This window comes from Pangasianodon hypophthalmus, chromosome 8 (assembly GCF_027358585.1).
Source record: "Pangasianodon hypophthalmus isolate fPanHyp1 chromosome 8, fPanHyp1.pri, whole genome shotgun sequence".
Taxonomy (NCBI): Eukaryota; Metazoa; Chordata; class Actinopteri; order Siluriformes; family Pangasiidae; genus Pangasianodon; species Pangasianodon hypophthalmus.
This window is the reverse complement of record NC_069717.1, coordinates 27,005,830-27,018,483: the sequence shown is the minus strand read 5'-3', so window position 1 is coordinate 27,018,483 and position 12,654 is coordinate 27,005,830. Positions and strand designations below refer to the sequence as shown.

The window sequence follows — 12,654 nt, the reverse complement described above, 5'->3', positions numbered from 1 at the left end:
ACTCACACTCAGACTATGTTCAGTAAATGTGCAGACCCTGCAAGAAACTAGAGCTGTTTTGGAGCAGAATCTCCATGGAAACTGCTTTAATAGCATTTCACTCCAACTCCTTATCATCTAGAAAATCTTCAGACGAACAGCACAGGGTGTGTTCAGTGTATTTATTCCCACATGACTTTATCAGCACACAGACATAACAAGTCTGAACATTTACTGGAAGTGAGAAAAGTTTTAAAAGGTCGCAACACTTTGTTTCATTTCCAGCTGAGTCCAAGGTCATGTTTTATCTTTCTACTGGATGGATTTAGACACATACTTTAGATTTTGATTTCAGGCTTTTCAAGGACTTTTCACACACTAATGGTTCCCATTTTACATTATACTATATACTGTGTATTATCTCAGTAACACTTTGCAGTACGGTTCCTTAATTAATGCTTAAGTACGGTTCTTGGCTGTAAGTAATGTAGTGTTACTATAGTCGTTCTTCAATAATTATTAATCACTATAATAAATTACTATGCTGACAAAACTATAACGACTTATTATCCAGTTTTAAACCACTGCCATTTGAACCATTTACATGTATCATTGCTGTACTCTGTCCTTATTTTGTCATAACAGAAGCAAAAATTACTGATAAATTAAATTCCTGTGATAATGTATTGTTTCATGGCTCCTTAATTAATGATTAAGTACTTACTAACTTAGCAAAAAAAAGTAGTCATGTATTTCCATATCAGTTCTCCATTAATTACTCCTGAAAGTAAAAAACAGCAATGCTAATGAAAGTATAATAATTTAGTAAATAATCTTAAACAATGGTGGTAAATAGATAAATTGGGCTACTCCTCTCTGCTATGAGGACAAAATTTTAATGACTTGTTAATTCAGTTTTGACTAATTACTAGTGATTTAATAGCAATTAGGGGAAAGGGGATTGATTCATCACTTTATTTGTGTAGGTATAATAATTGGTCTTTCAGTAATTAATGCTTCTGTAATGACAAATTAAGAGCAGTGTATGGCACTGGTACATACAGATTACACAGTGGTTCAAAACTGGATAGTAAGTCTTTATGGTTTTGTTAGCATAGTAATTTAATATTCGTTACTAAATCAATACACTTTAGTCAACATAGTAGTTTATTATAGTCGCTAGTAATTATTGAAGAACTACTATGGTAACCCTTGGTGCTAAGTTATTGAGTAAGCATTCATTAAGGAAGACATAAACCATACCTACAGCTACAAAGCAACTAGGGAGGATGTTATGCACACTAGTACAGATGTTATGGTGAGACATCTGTAACCTGACAAGTGCAAAATGGTACAAAGTCAGCAAGGAGGTGACATGAACTGATATCTGCCAAGCTTAGTATGATGTATGGATATGATGTACTTACCAAGGCCACGATCAAAACTCTGTCACATGAGGCAGCTAAGAGACTTAAAAAAAAGGTTTTGACCCCAAAGTCTCTCACAATCTTTATTATCACATAAAATAATACTTGTGCAAATCATCACGAAGCATCTGTGGATTCTTTTTGCCACATATTAGCAATGATTAGAAAAAAGGAAAAAAAAGAACCTGGGAGGAAGGAATTTATGGTTACACACCGTCCAAGAAAAATGCAGTCTGGGTATTAAAAAAGAAAAAGAGAGAGAGAGAGGGAAAGATAAAACTCCTAGACATGGGCCAGAATTTGCTAAACCATATATGGTCTGATTTGTTGCAATCATGGAAGTTTTTGCTGAAGCTAATTTGGGATTTATCCTAAAGAAAATGTCTCTCGAACATTGACTGACGAAATGGCTAAGCAATGCTAATTCGAGAAAATGCAGGTTTTCCGTATGATAAAGCTACACAAGCGGTTAAACTGAGATTTCCATCATGTGGACAGATGATGGAGGTCCTCCTGGGATGGAAGCAGCAGGAAGTTTCAGGAAGTTACTTGCTGTTAATGTAAACACTGATCACAAACAAACTCCATATTCACCCACATCCTGTGATACAACAGGAAGATACAGTTTACTCTAAATAACGCTGCTATGTTCTGTTTCTGTGTAGCGGTGAGGCTCAGAATCAAGCTCCGCCCTCCATCGAGGTGACGCCACCTGAGAGCAAATTGGAGAACAGCACGATGAACAAAAACGAAAATGAGGAAGAGGGTGGGTGTCATACTTAGTGTACTTCATGTGCAATTGCTAAAATATCAGTTGTTGTATGATTTTTTAAATATATTTTATATGATTTACATAATTCTCAGTGGATATGGTATTGTGCCTACTACCCATAATGCACTGCAAGAGTACATCAGTATTAAAATATTGCTCCTCTGAGCCCGCAGGATTTTGCTAACTGGTTTTATTGTTATTATACCACTGTGCTGTTGAATTCTCAATTCTGATTGGTTGGAAGTTGTTATATAAGGCTTATATTAATGTGCTCGTTATATTACGTCATTGTTTCTATAGTAACCACTTACACGAGGACTTGTAAGGCAGATAATCTAAGACTAATAATAAACAACTTTAAAAATGTTGTGTAACAAAGAGTCATTTTTGATATGGTGAGGGTTATTTAATATTTTTGGAAGGAGTCTCCAGTGTCAGTGTTTTGTAGCAGTCAGAGGTAAAGCTGTAAATTTACAGTAAAGTCTTCAGGATGGATAGCGTTGCATTTTATCGTTTCCTGGTAACAAGCTGCATATTTTGTCTTATTAACTTCAAGAGAAAGTGAGGAATGACGTGAACTATTACAGGATCTTGTTTTCGTGGATATTCCACACTAATAAATGTAACTATAAAGGGATAAAATGTACGAAGTGTCATGTATGTACGTATATAAGTGTAATCTATGTAAGTGAAATAATGTCTCTCTCCGCTTCTGTGTCTCTCGCTCTTCAGAAGACGCCTGCTCTCAGCTCCTGAGGACCAAAAGTGATGCGGGTGTTTTGAGGCGGGGTAACAAGCGGTCTCCTAGCGACCAGCGGCGAATCAGAAGGCACCGTTTCTCCATCAACGGCCACTTTTACAACCACAAGGTGACTGTAACACAAACGTGTGCTTTTGTGGTTAGGTGTGACAAACATTTTGTGATCCTCTATTTAGAAACAACAGAAATAAATAAAAAGATTCTATCTATCTATCTATCTATCTATCTATGTCTCTTTCTCTCTCTGTCTCTCTCTCTGGCTCAGACGGCGGTGTTCACTCCCGCGTACGGCTCCATCACTAACGTACGGATAAATAGCTGCATGACGACGCCACAGGTGCTGCGTGTTTTACTCAACAAGTTTAAGATTGAGAACAGTCCTGATGATTTTGCGCTCTACATTGTCCACGCCAGTGGAGGTCAGTCTCTCTCTCTCTCTCTCTCTCTCTCTCTCTCTCTCACACAACTGAAACCTGGAAATTGACCATCACCTAGTGGTCAAAAACCAGCATTGCAGCCTAAAACAGATATTTATCATTATTTGTCTTATATGTGTGTGTGTGTGTGTGTGTGTGTGTGTTTCAGAACGAGTTAAACTGAAGCCCACAGATCACCCACTGGTGCTGAGGATCCTACAGGGTCCGTGTGAGCAGGTCTGCAGGATCTTCCTCATGGAGCAAGACCTCGGCGAGGAGGTCACGTATGACGTAAGTCCTCGATCTGTGTGTCTTTGAGGATCAGATTTTTATAGCTTTCTGTGCTTTATGTAAGGAATAAAACACTTGGTGGTATGCTGTTATAGAAAAATAATCAACATTGCGGTAGTGTAATGAAATTAGATGTCACAAAGTGTCTTATTCCTCTTATACCACAGCAATTTGCCAACAATTACAAATTAGTTCCTGTTGTCACTTACATTATAGCAGCTATAGGTAATATAATTAATAAGACAAAATAAGACAATAAGACAAAAAAAATGCAGTTTGTCATGTTACAGAGAAACCACAAAGTCATCTGTCCTGAAAAAAATCACATAAATTTTTACCTCTGTTCGTGTCAAAGCACTTGTACTGGAGACTCCTTCCATAAATCAATTAAATAAACATCCCGTAGAAACTACTGTCAGAGCTGCTGTTATAGAAAATTAATCCAACAGCCCTTTGGTATTAAAAGACATGTAAAGAAAAAAACACATTGTTTTCTGTTCATTAGGTGGCACAGTACATCAAATTTGAGATGCCTGTGCTTCAAAGCTTCATCACCAAACTGAAAGAGGAGGAAGACAGGGAGGTACAGAAGCTCAAACGCAGGTAACTTTCACCTCTGAGACCAAAAACTGCACACACACGCCTACATTCCTACCTAAAGTAATCGATCGATATACAGCCCTAAACCTGTAACATATCAGCATCGACGTGACATGTCCTGCAGCTACAGTAGTTATATCACAAACACTGTAATCATCAAATTTGCTCTGAGCAAAACCATTTTTACAAGTCAAATGAAAACATCATTATTATTATTATTATTATTTTGCATTGTTTACTGCAAATAGGTGTCACAAAAGTGCATCAGGGTTATTGTAGCAGTAGAAGGGGCTATTGAGAACAATGGGCCAGTAATACAATTTATTGTACTTTAATGTTTCTCTCATTTATGTCCCACTTTTTCATTTATCTTCAGGGTTTTCATTTGACTCACCCAAGTATTTATATTTTAACCTTTATGTTCCACCCTCAACCTTATACCTAAACCTGTTGGAACAAAATGAAAAAATATTACAATAATTCTGTTCTTTTTTTTTTTTTTTTTTTTAACATGGGCTGTATGTAGTCTCTTTTGTAGTTTTCATTTGTTTACCCACACAAACATTTTAATACACTTACAGCATTTGGCAGACACCCTTATTCAGAGCAACATGCATTTATACAACTGAGTGGTTAAGGGTTAAGGGCCTTGCTCAAGGGCCCAGCAGTGGCAGTGCTGGGATTTAAACTCACAACCTAACGATCAGTAGTCCCAACGTCTTAACCACTGAGCTATCAACTACAGAAGACCATCCTTCAAGCCAGATTTGAACCTTTGACCTAAGGGCAGCCATTTTAGTATCTACAGTCCACAGTTCTACCAACTGAGCTATCAAAGTTTTACACTGATGATATTTAGCTCTGCTATTTCCAAAACTAAACATCCAGTAGGAATAATTCACACAATCCTTGATGGCTCCTTCTTCTAAACTACACAAGCGCACTGTCATAGGGGATATAATGTAAAGGCATTCTGTCACCTTCCTAGTGCGCTACATGTTTAAATTGAGCTGTAGGAAGAGCACAGTTCTAATAAATGCCTGCTGGAAATGAACGCAACACTTATAGGATTGTTTTATTTATTAATTAGAATATTGATGCATAACTGGAATAACTTTACAATGTAAAAATGAATGGTATGCCTTTATTCCTCTGTCCTTACTCTCTCTCTCTCTCTCTCTCTCTCTCTCCGTCTCTGTAGATATAAGTATCTGCGCTTCATCATTGAGAAGCAGCTGCAGTGTTTACCGGATGGTTCCACCTCCATGTGAAGAAGCTCCTACACCTCTGACGCTCTTCCCTCCGTCAGTCCTCACACTCCTGATGTGCTCTTCATGTCCCTGCAGAAGAGCCTGAGATCAGCCTGTCTTCTCCACACGTGTGATCGATGTAGTCCGTCCTCACGTGGCTCGCCTAAAGCCAGTATTTTCAATTATATGGAGTGATGGTACTTATTACCTTATTACTGTGTGAAACGTATCTGCTTTCGTCACACAGGATGGTCCGGATGGTCTTCAGCGTTACGATTGACCAGGAAGTGTTCAGGGTTTTAGAAGATTCAGGGTTTTAAAGACTGAGAAGATTGTTGTCAATGCTTTTCCTGTATTTCAAAACTGTTTTCAAAACACGTCCTCATCGGCGTCCACTTAAAACTCTTACAGTACGTTTAACGTACGTATCGCCTACATCACGCGAGTGGCCACTTGCAGCGCAAGATGAAGTGTGCAGAGGGAGGGGATTTTTTAATACGATCACAATTAGCTAGCTTTCTGACTAGCTAAGAAATCCACGCAATTAAGTTGCCTAGAAATATTTGCTAGCTAACTGTGCAAACGGTAAGTAATCTGAGTTGTATTCATGCAGCGTTATTGTTTTATTGTTATACACAACGCTAAGCAACTAGCTAGCTAAAATTAGCTTTCCAACTTGAAAAACAAAGTAGAGAATAAAACAGTTAAACAAATAGACACACCAAAAGCAAACAAGGGGTTTGATTTACTTTGATTTTAAAGTACAAAAGTATAGCTAGCGAATTAGATGGGTAACATTAGCTGACTAGCTAAACTAAAACAGTTCTATGGTAAGGAAAGGAGGTAGGCTAGCTAGCTAAAAAAATTAGCGAACACAATACTCTCACCAAAACTTTTTTGCTCCAGGTGGGAAAAAAAAAAATCGGATAAACAGCGTCTTAAACAGCGTCTTTTTGGTGTGGGAATTAGCTAGCTAGCAAAGAATTGATGTCAACTGTCACATAGTTATATTTTTAAAATATTCCATTTTTAATAATTAAATCTATAAACAGATTCCGCTGACGTTATGTTTTTTTTTCTGTTTAAAGCCGAGATTGCAATGACTTCCAGGTACGTTCTTGACTTCTACAAACTGACGCCATCTAATAAACTTTACCTCAGTGATGTGATAAAGAAATGGCCTTAGAAATGGCCGCGACACCGAATCCTCCAGGAGGAAGCCGACGAGGGTGTGTGGAAAACGGTATTAGGACGCAGCCATAGTTTTGAGGCACACATGCTCTCGCCCCCTAAAGGCACAAAATAGAAAAGCACATTCGATCCACCCAAGTAAGATCAACCCTACATGAGCAGACTCAATAATAAGCACAATATAACACACACACACACACACACACACACAATATCACTCTTTCTATGAAATAGTCATGTTTAGCAAAACAATCTCAGCCTAACATGTGATGTGTTAATGTGTAGGATGTAGCTGTTGTTGGAAAGCTGAACATGTTTACGCTGTTATTAAGTAAAGCACAAGCTGATGGAGAAGTGTGTGTGTGTGTGTGTGTGTGTGAAGATTGTGGATGTGATTGTCCATTAACTGATTTGTAAATGCTGGCTGTTTGAGGTGTGTGTGTGTGTGTGTGTGTGTGTGTGTGTGTGAAGATTGTGGATGTGATTGTCCATAAACTGATTTGGAAATGCTGCCTGTTTGAGGTGTGTGTGGGGGTGTGTGTGTGTGTGTGTGTGTGTGTGCATGCTTTTAGAGAGAATGAATTTGTAATGTTTTTATCCCTTTTTTAAAATTGCTTCATTGTTTTTTTACACTAAATTCTCCTCCTTTTATGTTTTGGATGCTTATAGAAATATCGATCCAGCATGCCTCTAGTTTTGTTTTAACGGTGAAGCCGATATTATAGAATGCTGACAAAATTAAACAAAATTGTAAAACAAAAATAGTGGAATCGTCTTCTTTCTGTGCAGACTGTTCTACTAGATTGTTATATTATTATTATTGTAATGAGTTTGATGAACAATGTCCATATTTCAGAAATATCACTAACTTTTAGCTGCCATTTAATTAGTTAGCTCCAAAAGTATTGGCACCCTGCATAAAGATGGGTTACCAAAAAAAAAAAAAAATGTTATCAACAAAATTATTAGACAAAATTTACATCAGAAACGTTAGATTTCTCACCTTTCTTATATTTCTATGGTGTGAGATTAAGCTAATTAACCACAAACACATTTTTCATTTTGTTTTTTTTTTCTTTTCTTTTTTTTTAAACCCATTTTCACACTACCTGTCAAAGAAATGCATTGCTGTTCAAGAGCGTGACTCGTTGCTCAGGGGGGACTTCACAATTTGACCGGCTGTTTGGCTGTTTGTGAAAACACCACCAGCTCACTAGAGGACGAAAAGATGAAATTTAGTGCCAGGACTGAAGACTGAAGGCTTCTTGAGTCCCCCCAAACATGTTACAAACATGAAAATATGGTTGATAATCAAATGAAGATAATGAAGATAATGACGTAATCAAAAATAAGAGCCTGGGAAAAAAAATCATTGCACTTTGGTGAAACATTCCAGACAAAGAAGAATTGTCTTTTAAGTAATTAATACTGTTGAACCGTACATAATCTGACCCAGACAGGATTTTACAAAATATATTAAAAAAAAAAGTCAGTCTTGATTTCAGTTTGTATAAGGTTTCATTTTTGGCATCCACATCAGCAGTATTTTGATACTTCATGTGTTCAAGCGGTTCAATTATTTTTGGCCTTTTGTGCACCCAAGTGCAAGAGCATGACCAGCACTTTTAAGAAAAACAGAATGGTATGAAGAGGCTGAGGCTGATTTCATCCTAACCCAGACTGTATATCAGTTTGTGAGCCATTGAAGGGCCATAATGTAAGGCTATCATTAATAAATTAATTATTTTTACACATTCTCTATTCTGTTGATTAACACTAATAACTTTGGCTCCGTAGCGAGTAAGATGTTTCAAGGAAAAAAGGAAAAAGAAAGAATGGCTAACAGAAACTGTTCAACTGTACACAGTATTAGGGTTAGGTGAAAACATTTATTAAACTGATTCAAGTTTTTTTATGCCTCTTCCACCAGGTGGTGGTGTTTATATTTTCAGGTTGTCCTTCAAGGTGGTGGAGGCATTATGTTTTGTTATGTTTGGGTTGTCTGTCCGTCTATCTCTCCGTCCGAGTCTCATAAAGAACGAGACACAGCAAGGTCAAGTGTCTGAAATAGTTTTTCTTCAATAGCTTCCTTCCTGTTTGAAGTATATTTTAAGGGTATTTCAGATACACAAATTAGTAAGAAGAAGGACTAGACTTGTAGGCACTGAGACATTCTCATCAACACTACGGTGTCAAAGTGTGTCCAAATATTAAAAATATATAATTTTCATAAACACACTGAAGAAGTGTTTCAGCTCTGTGACACGCAAACACAAACTGTACAGTGGCATTTACATACACGGGTGGTCGCTACGCTACTGGGTCTGAATTCTAGATAGAGCAAAAAATGTTTTATAGGTACTACGGCTCATTTTAGTATTTTTTGCAAGTTTGAACTTAGTTAATTTAGTGGTTTTTGGTTTGAATGAAAGGGTTACAACGTTTCTGTTTGTTTGGTATTTGGAAACAACAAAACAAAACTAACACAACCTTAAACCCAGTAGAGCATTACTCAGACAAAAATCATGAAGGCTGTCAGTCTGCCTGTGTGTGTGTGTGTGTGTGTGTGTGTGTAATAATTTCCCACACATCATTCTTATAATACCTCGTGACATAATGCATCACTCAGCTCTAATTGTTTGTCGAGCTCTAATACTAATTCAGCTCTAATTGTATTCGATTTTATCCCTCACATCTAATAATCACGACTGGTTGTCACTGATACCGTGAGTTTTGCGATATGTTGAATTTGTTCCTACACTGATTGTCAAACGTGGCAGCAGGTCATCAGCATGACTCTGTGTGTCTGTGTGTGTGTGTGTGTGTGTGTGTGTGCAAGCTTGTGTGCGTGTGCGTTCTAAACTCTGACTCTGATGTCAGAGAATATCTCAGATAAGGTGTGGACCTGAGGCACACAGCCAATCAGGGATGGGAGATTAGTGTGTGTGTGTGTGTGTGTGTGTGTATGTGTGTGTGTTTAAATTGCTCTGTGGCTGTGTGAGTGTCTCAATTCATCAAGACTGCAGTCCTGAAGGACCTTTTTACTTCAACGTTTAAGCCTACAGGTAAGATACTCTCTTCTTTTATAATCTTGTATAAACTACTCCTTCCTTTCATCCTCTCTTCATTCTGTCCAATTTGCATTTCTCGCCTATATACTGTGAAATTTGGTGTTTTTCCCCTAAAATGTTGTTATTTACTTTTCTGAAATGTAAAATGACATCACCGTCCTATTAGACTGTACAGCAGATGCTCACGCGGCTCATAAAGACTTCAGGATTTATTTATTGTTTAGGTGTTTGATCATGCTGTGAAGGTGTTTCATGCTGTGAAGGTGTGAACGAGGCGGTGAAGAGAATGCGATTACGACTAATCAGAGAGGACTGTTATAAAAGCAGGACGTGCTTTAAAACCAATCTAAATCAGATTACGGGTCTCACACAACTTGTTTTGGCCTTTAAGAGACGTACACACTCGAGTCTTCTAGCATAAATACAGTACGATTAATTCGTATTTTGTTGCTATGGCGATATGTGGAGGGCTGATACACTGTTTTTAACGTAATGTCGTGTTTGAAACATACCTTTTATAGACAAAGTGTGACCTCAGCTATCATTGGACTTATAGATTAGCCTTGGACTCGTCTTGATTTGCTTAAGCCAAAATAGCAATAAGTCGATAAGCTTTAATGCCACTTAGAAGTGAGAAATATCGGCATCTCATCTGTCTTCTTCGCACGGTGTGCTCTTGTCTCTTCCCCCCTGTAGGAAGGACTGTACGTAGGTGTGTCTCTACACCGCTGAATTATTGATTAGGTCATGGTGATTGTATCAGTTGTATAAAATATGCATTAGGTGTTTTGCTGCTATTTGAACTCTGACCTTTTGTCTCTTTGCAGATCATTTTTCCCATCATGCTCTCTCAGAGTATTTCGGTCTTGACCTGCGTGCTGCTCCTGCTGACGCTGTGCCCTGATGTTCTGTCTCGTCGGGGTGGATTTGGAGGCGGGCGCTGGGGTGGCATAGGGAGGACTGGAGGAGGAGGTTGGGGAGGCGCTGGAGCTCACAGAGGAGCCGGCGTTGGAGGTGGCCACCACTACAAAGCTCCGCACGTCCAAAGCGGAAGTTCCTCCTCTGGATCGAACGCTGGGAAGATAGCAGGAGCAGCGGCAGCTGGTGCTCTCGGAGGCATGGTGATCGGCCACGGGCTCAGCTCGATGTCTCGACCTGGTTACGGTCGTACATGGCACGGTGGGTATGATGGGTACGGGCCCGGGTACGGAGGTGGGTACGGCTATCCGAGGTACAGTGGAGGACACGGGAACGGACACGTCGGTCATGAAGACGGGTTCAGGAACGAGACGGATATGGAGTACTACGTAGGCGCCGCCAGCAGGGGGCACACTTACAGCTGCGTGCTGCTGTTCGGTACCACTGTGTCGTTCTTAATCGGGTACTGGATCTCATAGAGTTGACAACTCAGACCTTGAGTAGTCCAAACTGACTGGGGATCAGTTTGGTCTCTAACGTTTGCTAGTGCTGCTAACAAGAAGTCAGAAATACTTATAGCTACCAGTTTAGCACTTGCCGATGTGCTTTCTGACACCATGTGACACACTGGTATCTGTAAACATGGACAAAAGTACATGGCAGAGCTAAAAACAGGATTAGTCGGATAATTCAAACAATATAGGTCAATTTGTGTATTTTCAAATTACAATACTATATTCTATGACATTTTATGATACTTTATGTGTGAATGGCATACAAATGTATTTTGATTGTGAACATGCACTATCAGAAAAAACCTGTACCTTTCCTTGTCACTGGTTTGGTACCTTTAATATGTATCTTTTACCTAGAAAGGTGCACAAAGAGTGTTTATGAGTAATTACGGTCCATTATAACCACATTTCCAGGAGAATGATTTTTAAAAGTACAACAACAAGGAAAGGTACCAGTTAGTACTATTCATGATTTCGACATGCTAAACTGGAGACTATATGCTTTCCTGACTTAGCAAAATTATATAATATGGGTTATGAGTCACAAACATGTGAATATATCACCTTTAGCGAGTGTATTTGTCTATTTCTACTTTTAAATATGTCTTTTTTCTTATTTATTCTGTGCATAAATATAATTCTTTCTTATCTTAGAATATGCCTGTTGTTATTTGCTCTAAATTGTTCTACAACATTTTGTACTACATACTTTCATTGCTGAAACCTTTATTGTAGCTGTGCACACGTATTGGTTTTTATTTTTACTTTGTCACGCGAAACTGCGTTTATCGTTCAATCAGTGAGTGCTAATGAGGTTTTGAAGCATGTGCTAACACGCTCTAACACGTCTCAATGTCCCCTAGGGCCTAAAAAGCCACTGAGGATGAAGTAAGTAGCCTCCGTAAATCACATTAGTGGATTAACAGTAGACAGGATGCTGTATATGTTAGGGCAAAGACAAGTCTTGTTTAAGATCTAGGAACTGTCTACCTCACTCTCTCATTTTCACTACAGGACTCTTGTGTATCATGTGCAAACTTGTACTTTTGCAATGCTGTAATCACTGTGTAATCACCAAGAACAAAAATAAAACAATTCGTTCATTCCAAAGTTGCATTTTGTTTCTGTCGGGTGCCTACACTTTGACCTTGTGGATGTCTCGATCAGCTGTCACGCAGAATCCTCTCCTCAGAATCACTATTCAGAATCAGTGACTTAAGTCAAAAAGTTTACTCAGGGAAAGTTCCTTGGATTCAGAGTCGGGTTATGCACAGAGCTGATTTTCAGGGCTGTTCATTCAGAAGATGCAAATCACCCGTGTGTAGTTCCCTGATTTATTTTAACTGGTTGAAGCATCCCAGATGGAGTTTTTCAACAGTCTCTAAATCATCATCTTTAAACTCAAGGACTTGCCTTTAAGAACAAAAACAAAACAGGAATAGAAAATGCGGACTGAATAAGGGA

At 38.6% G+C, this 12,654-nt stretch overlaps 2 protein-coding genes across 4 annotated transcripts in view; both read left to right on the top strand.

Annotated features, from left to right (window-relative positions):
* rassf2a (Ras association domain family member 2a) overlaps positions 1–6,320 on the top strand; it is a 19,125-nt gene extending 12,805 nt beyond the window's left edge. For 2 of the 3 annotated variants that reach the window (XM_053236189.1, XM_026945803.3), the window contains exons 5-10: positions 2,072–2,172; positions 2,911–3,047; positions 3,204–3,357; positions 3,524–3,645; positions 4,151–4,248; positions 5,447–6,320. In XM_053236189.1, the coding sequence (XP_053092164.1) occupies positions 2,072–2,172; positions 2,911–3,047; positions 3,204–3,357; positions 3,524–3,645; positions 4,151–4,248; positions 5,447–5,516 (682 nt within the window). In that variant the 3' untranslated portion in view covers positions 5,517–6,320. The remainder of the gene's footprint in view (positions 1–2,071; positions 2,173–2,910; positions 3,048–3,203; positions 3,358–3,523; positions 3,646–4,150; positions 4,249–5,446) is intronic. The other variant, XM_053236190.1, reaches the window with a different exon arrangement.
* Positions 6,321–7,577: 1,257 nt separating this feature from the next.
* Positions 7,578–12,300, top strand: prnpa (prion protein a). The gene is made up of 2 exons (XM_026945805.3): positions 7,578–9,751; positions 10,585–12,300. Exon 2 carries the CDS (start codon positions 10,600–10,602, stop codon positions 11,152–11,154), a length of 555 nt encoding a protein of 184 aa, XP_026801606.2. The 5' UTR covers positions 7,578–9,751; positions 10,585–10,599; the 3' UTR covers positions 11,155–12,300.
* The last annotated feature ends 354 nt before the right edge of the window (positions 12,301–12,654 follow it).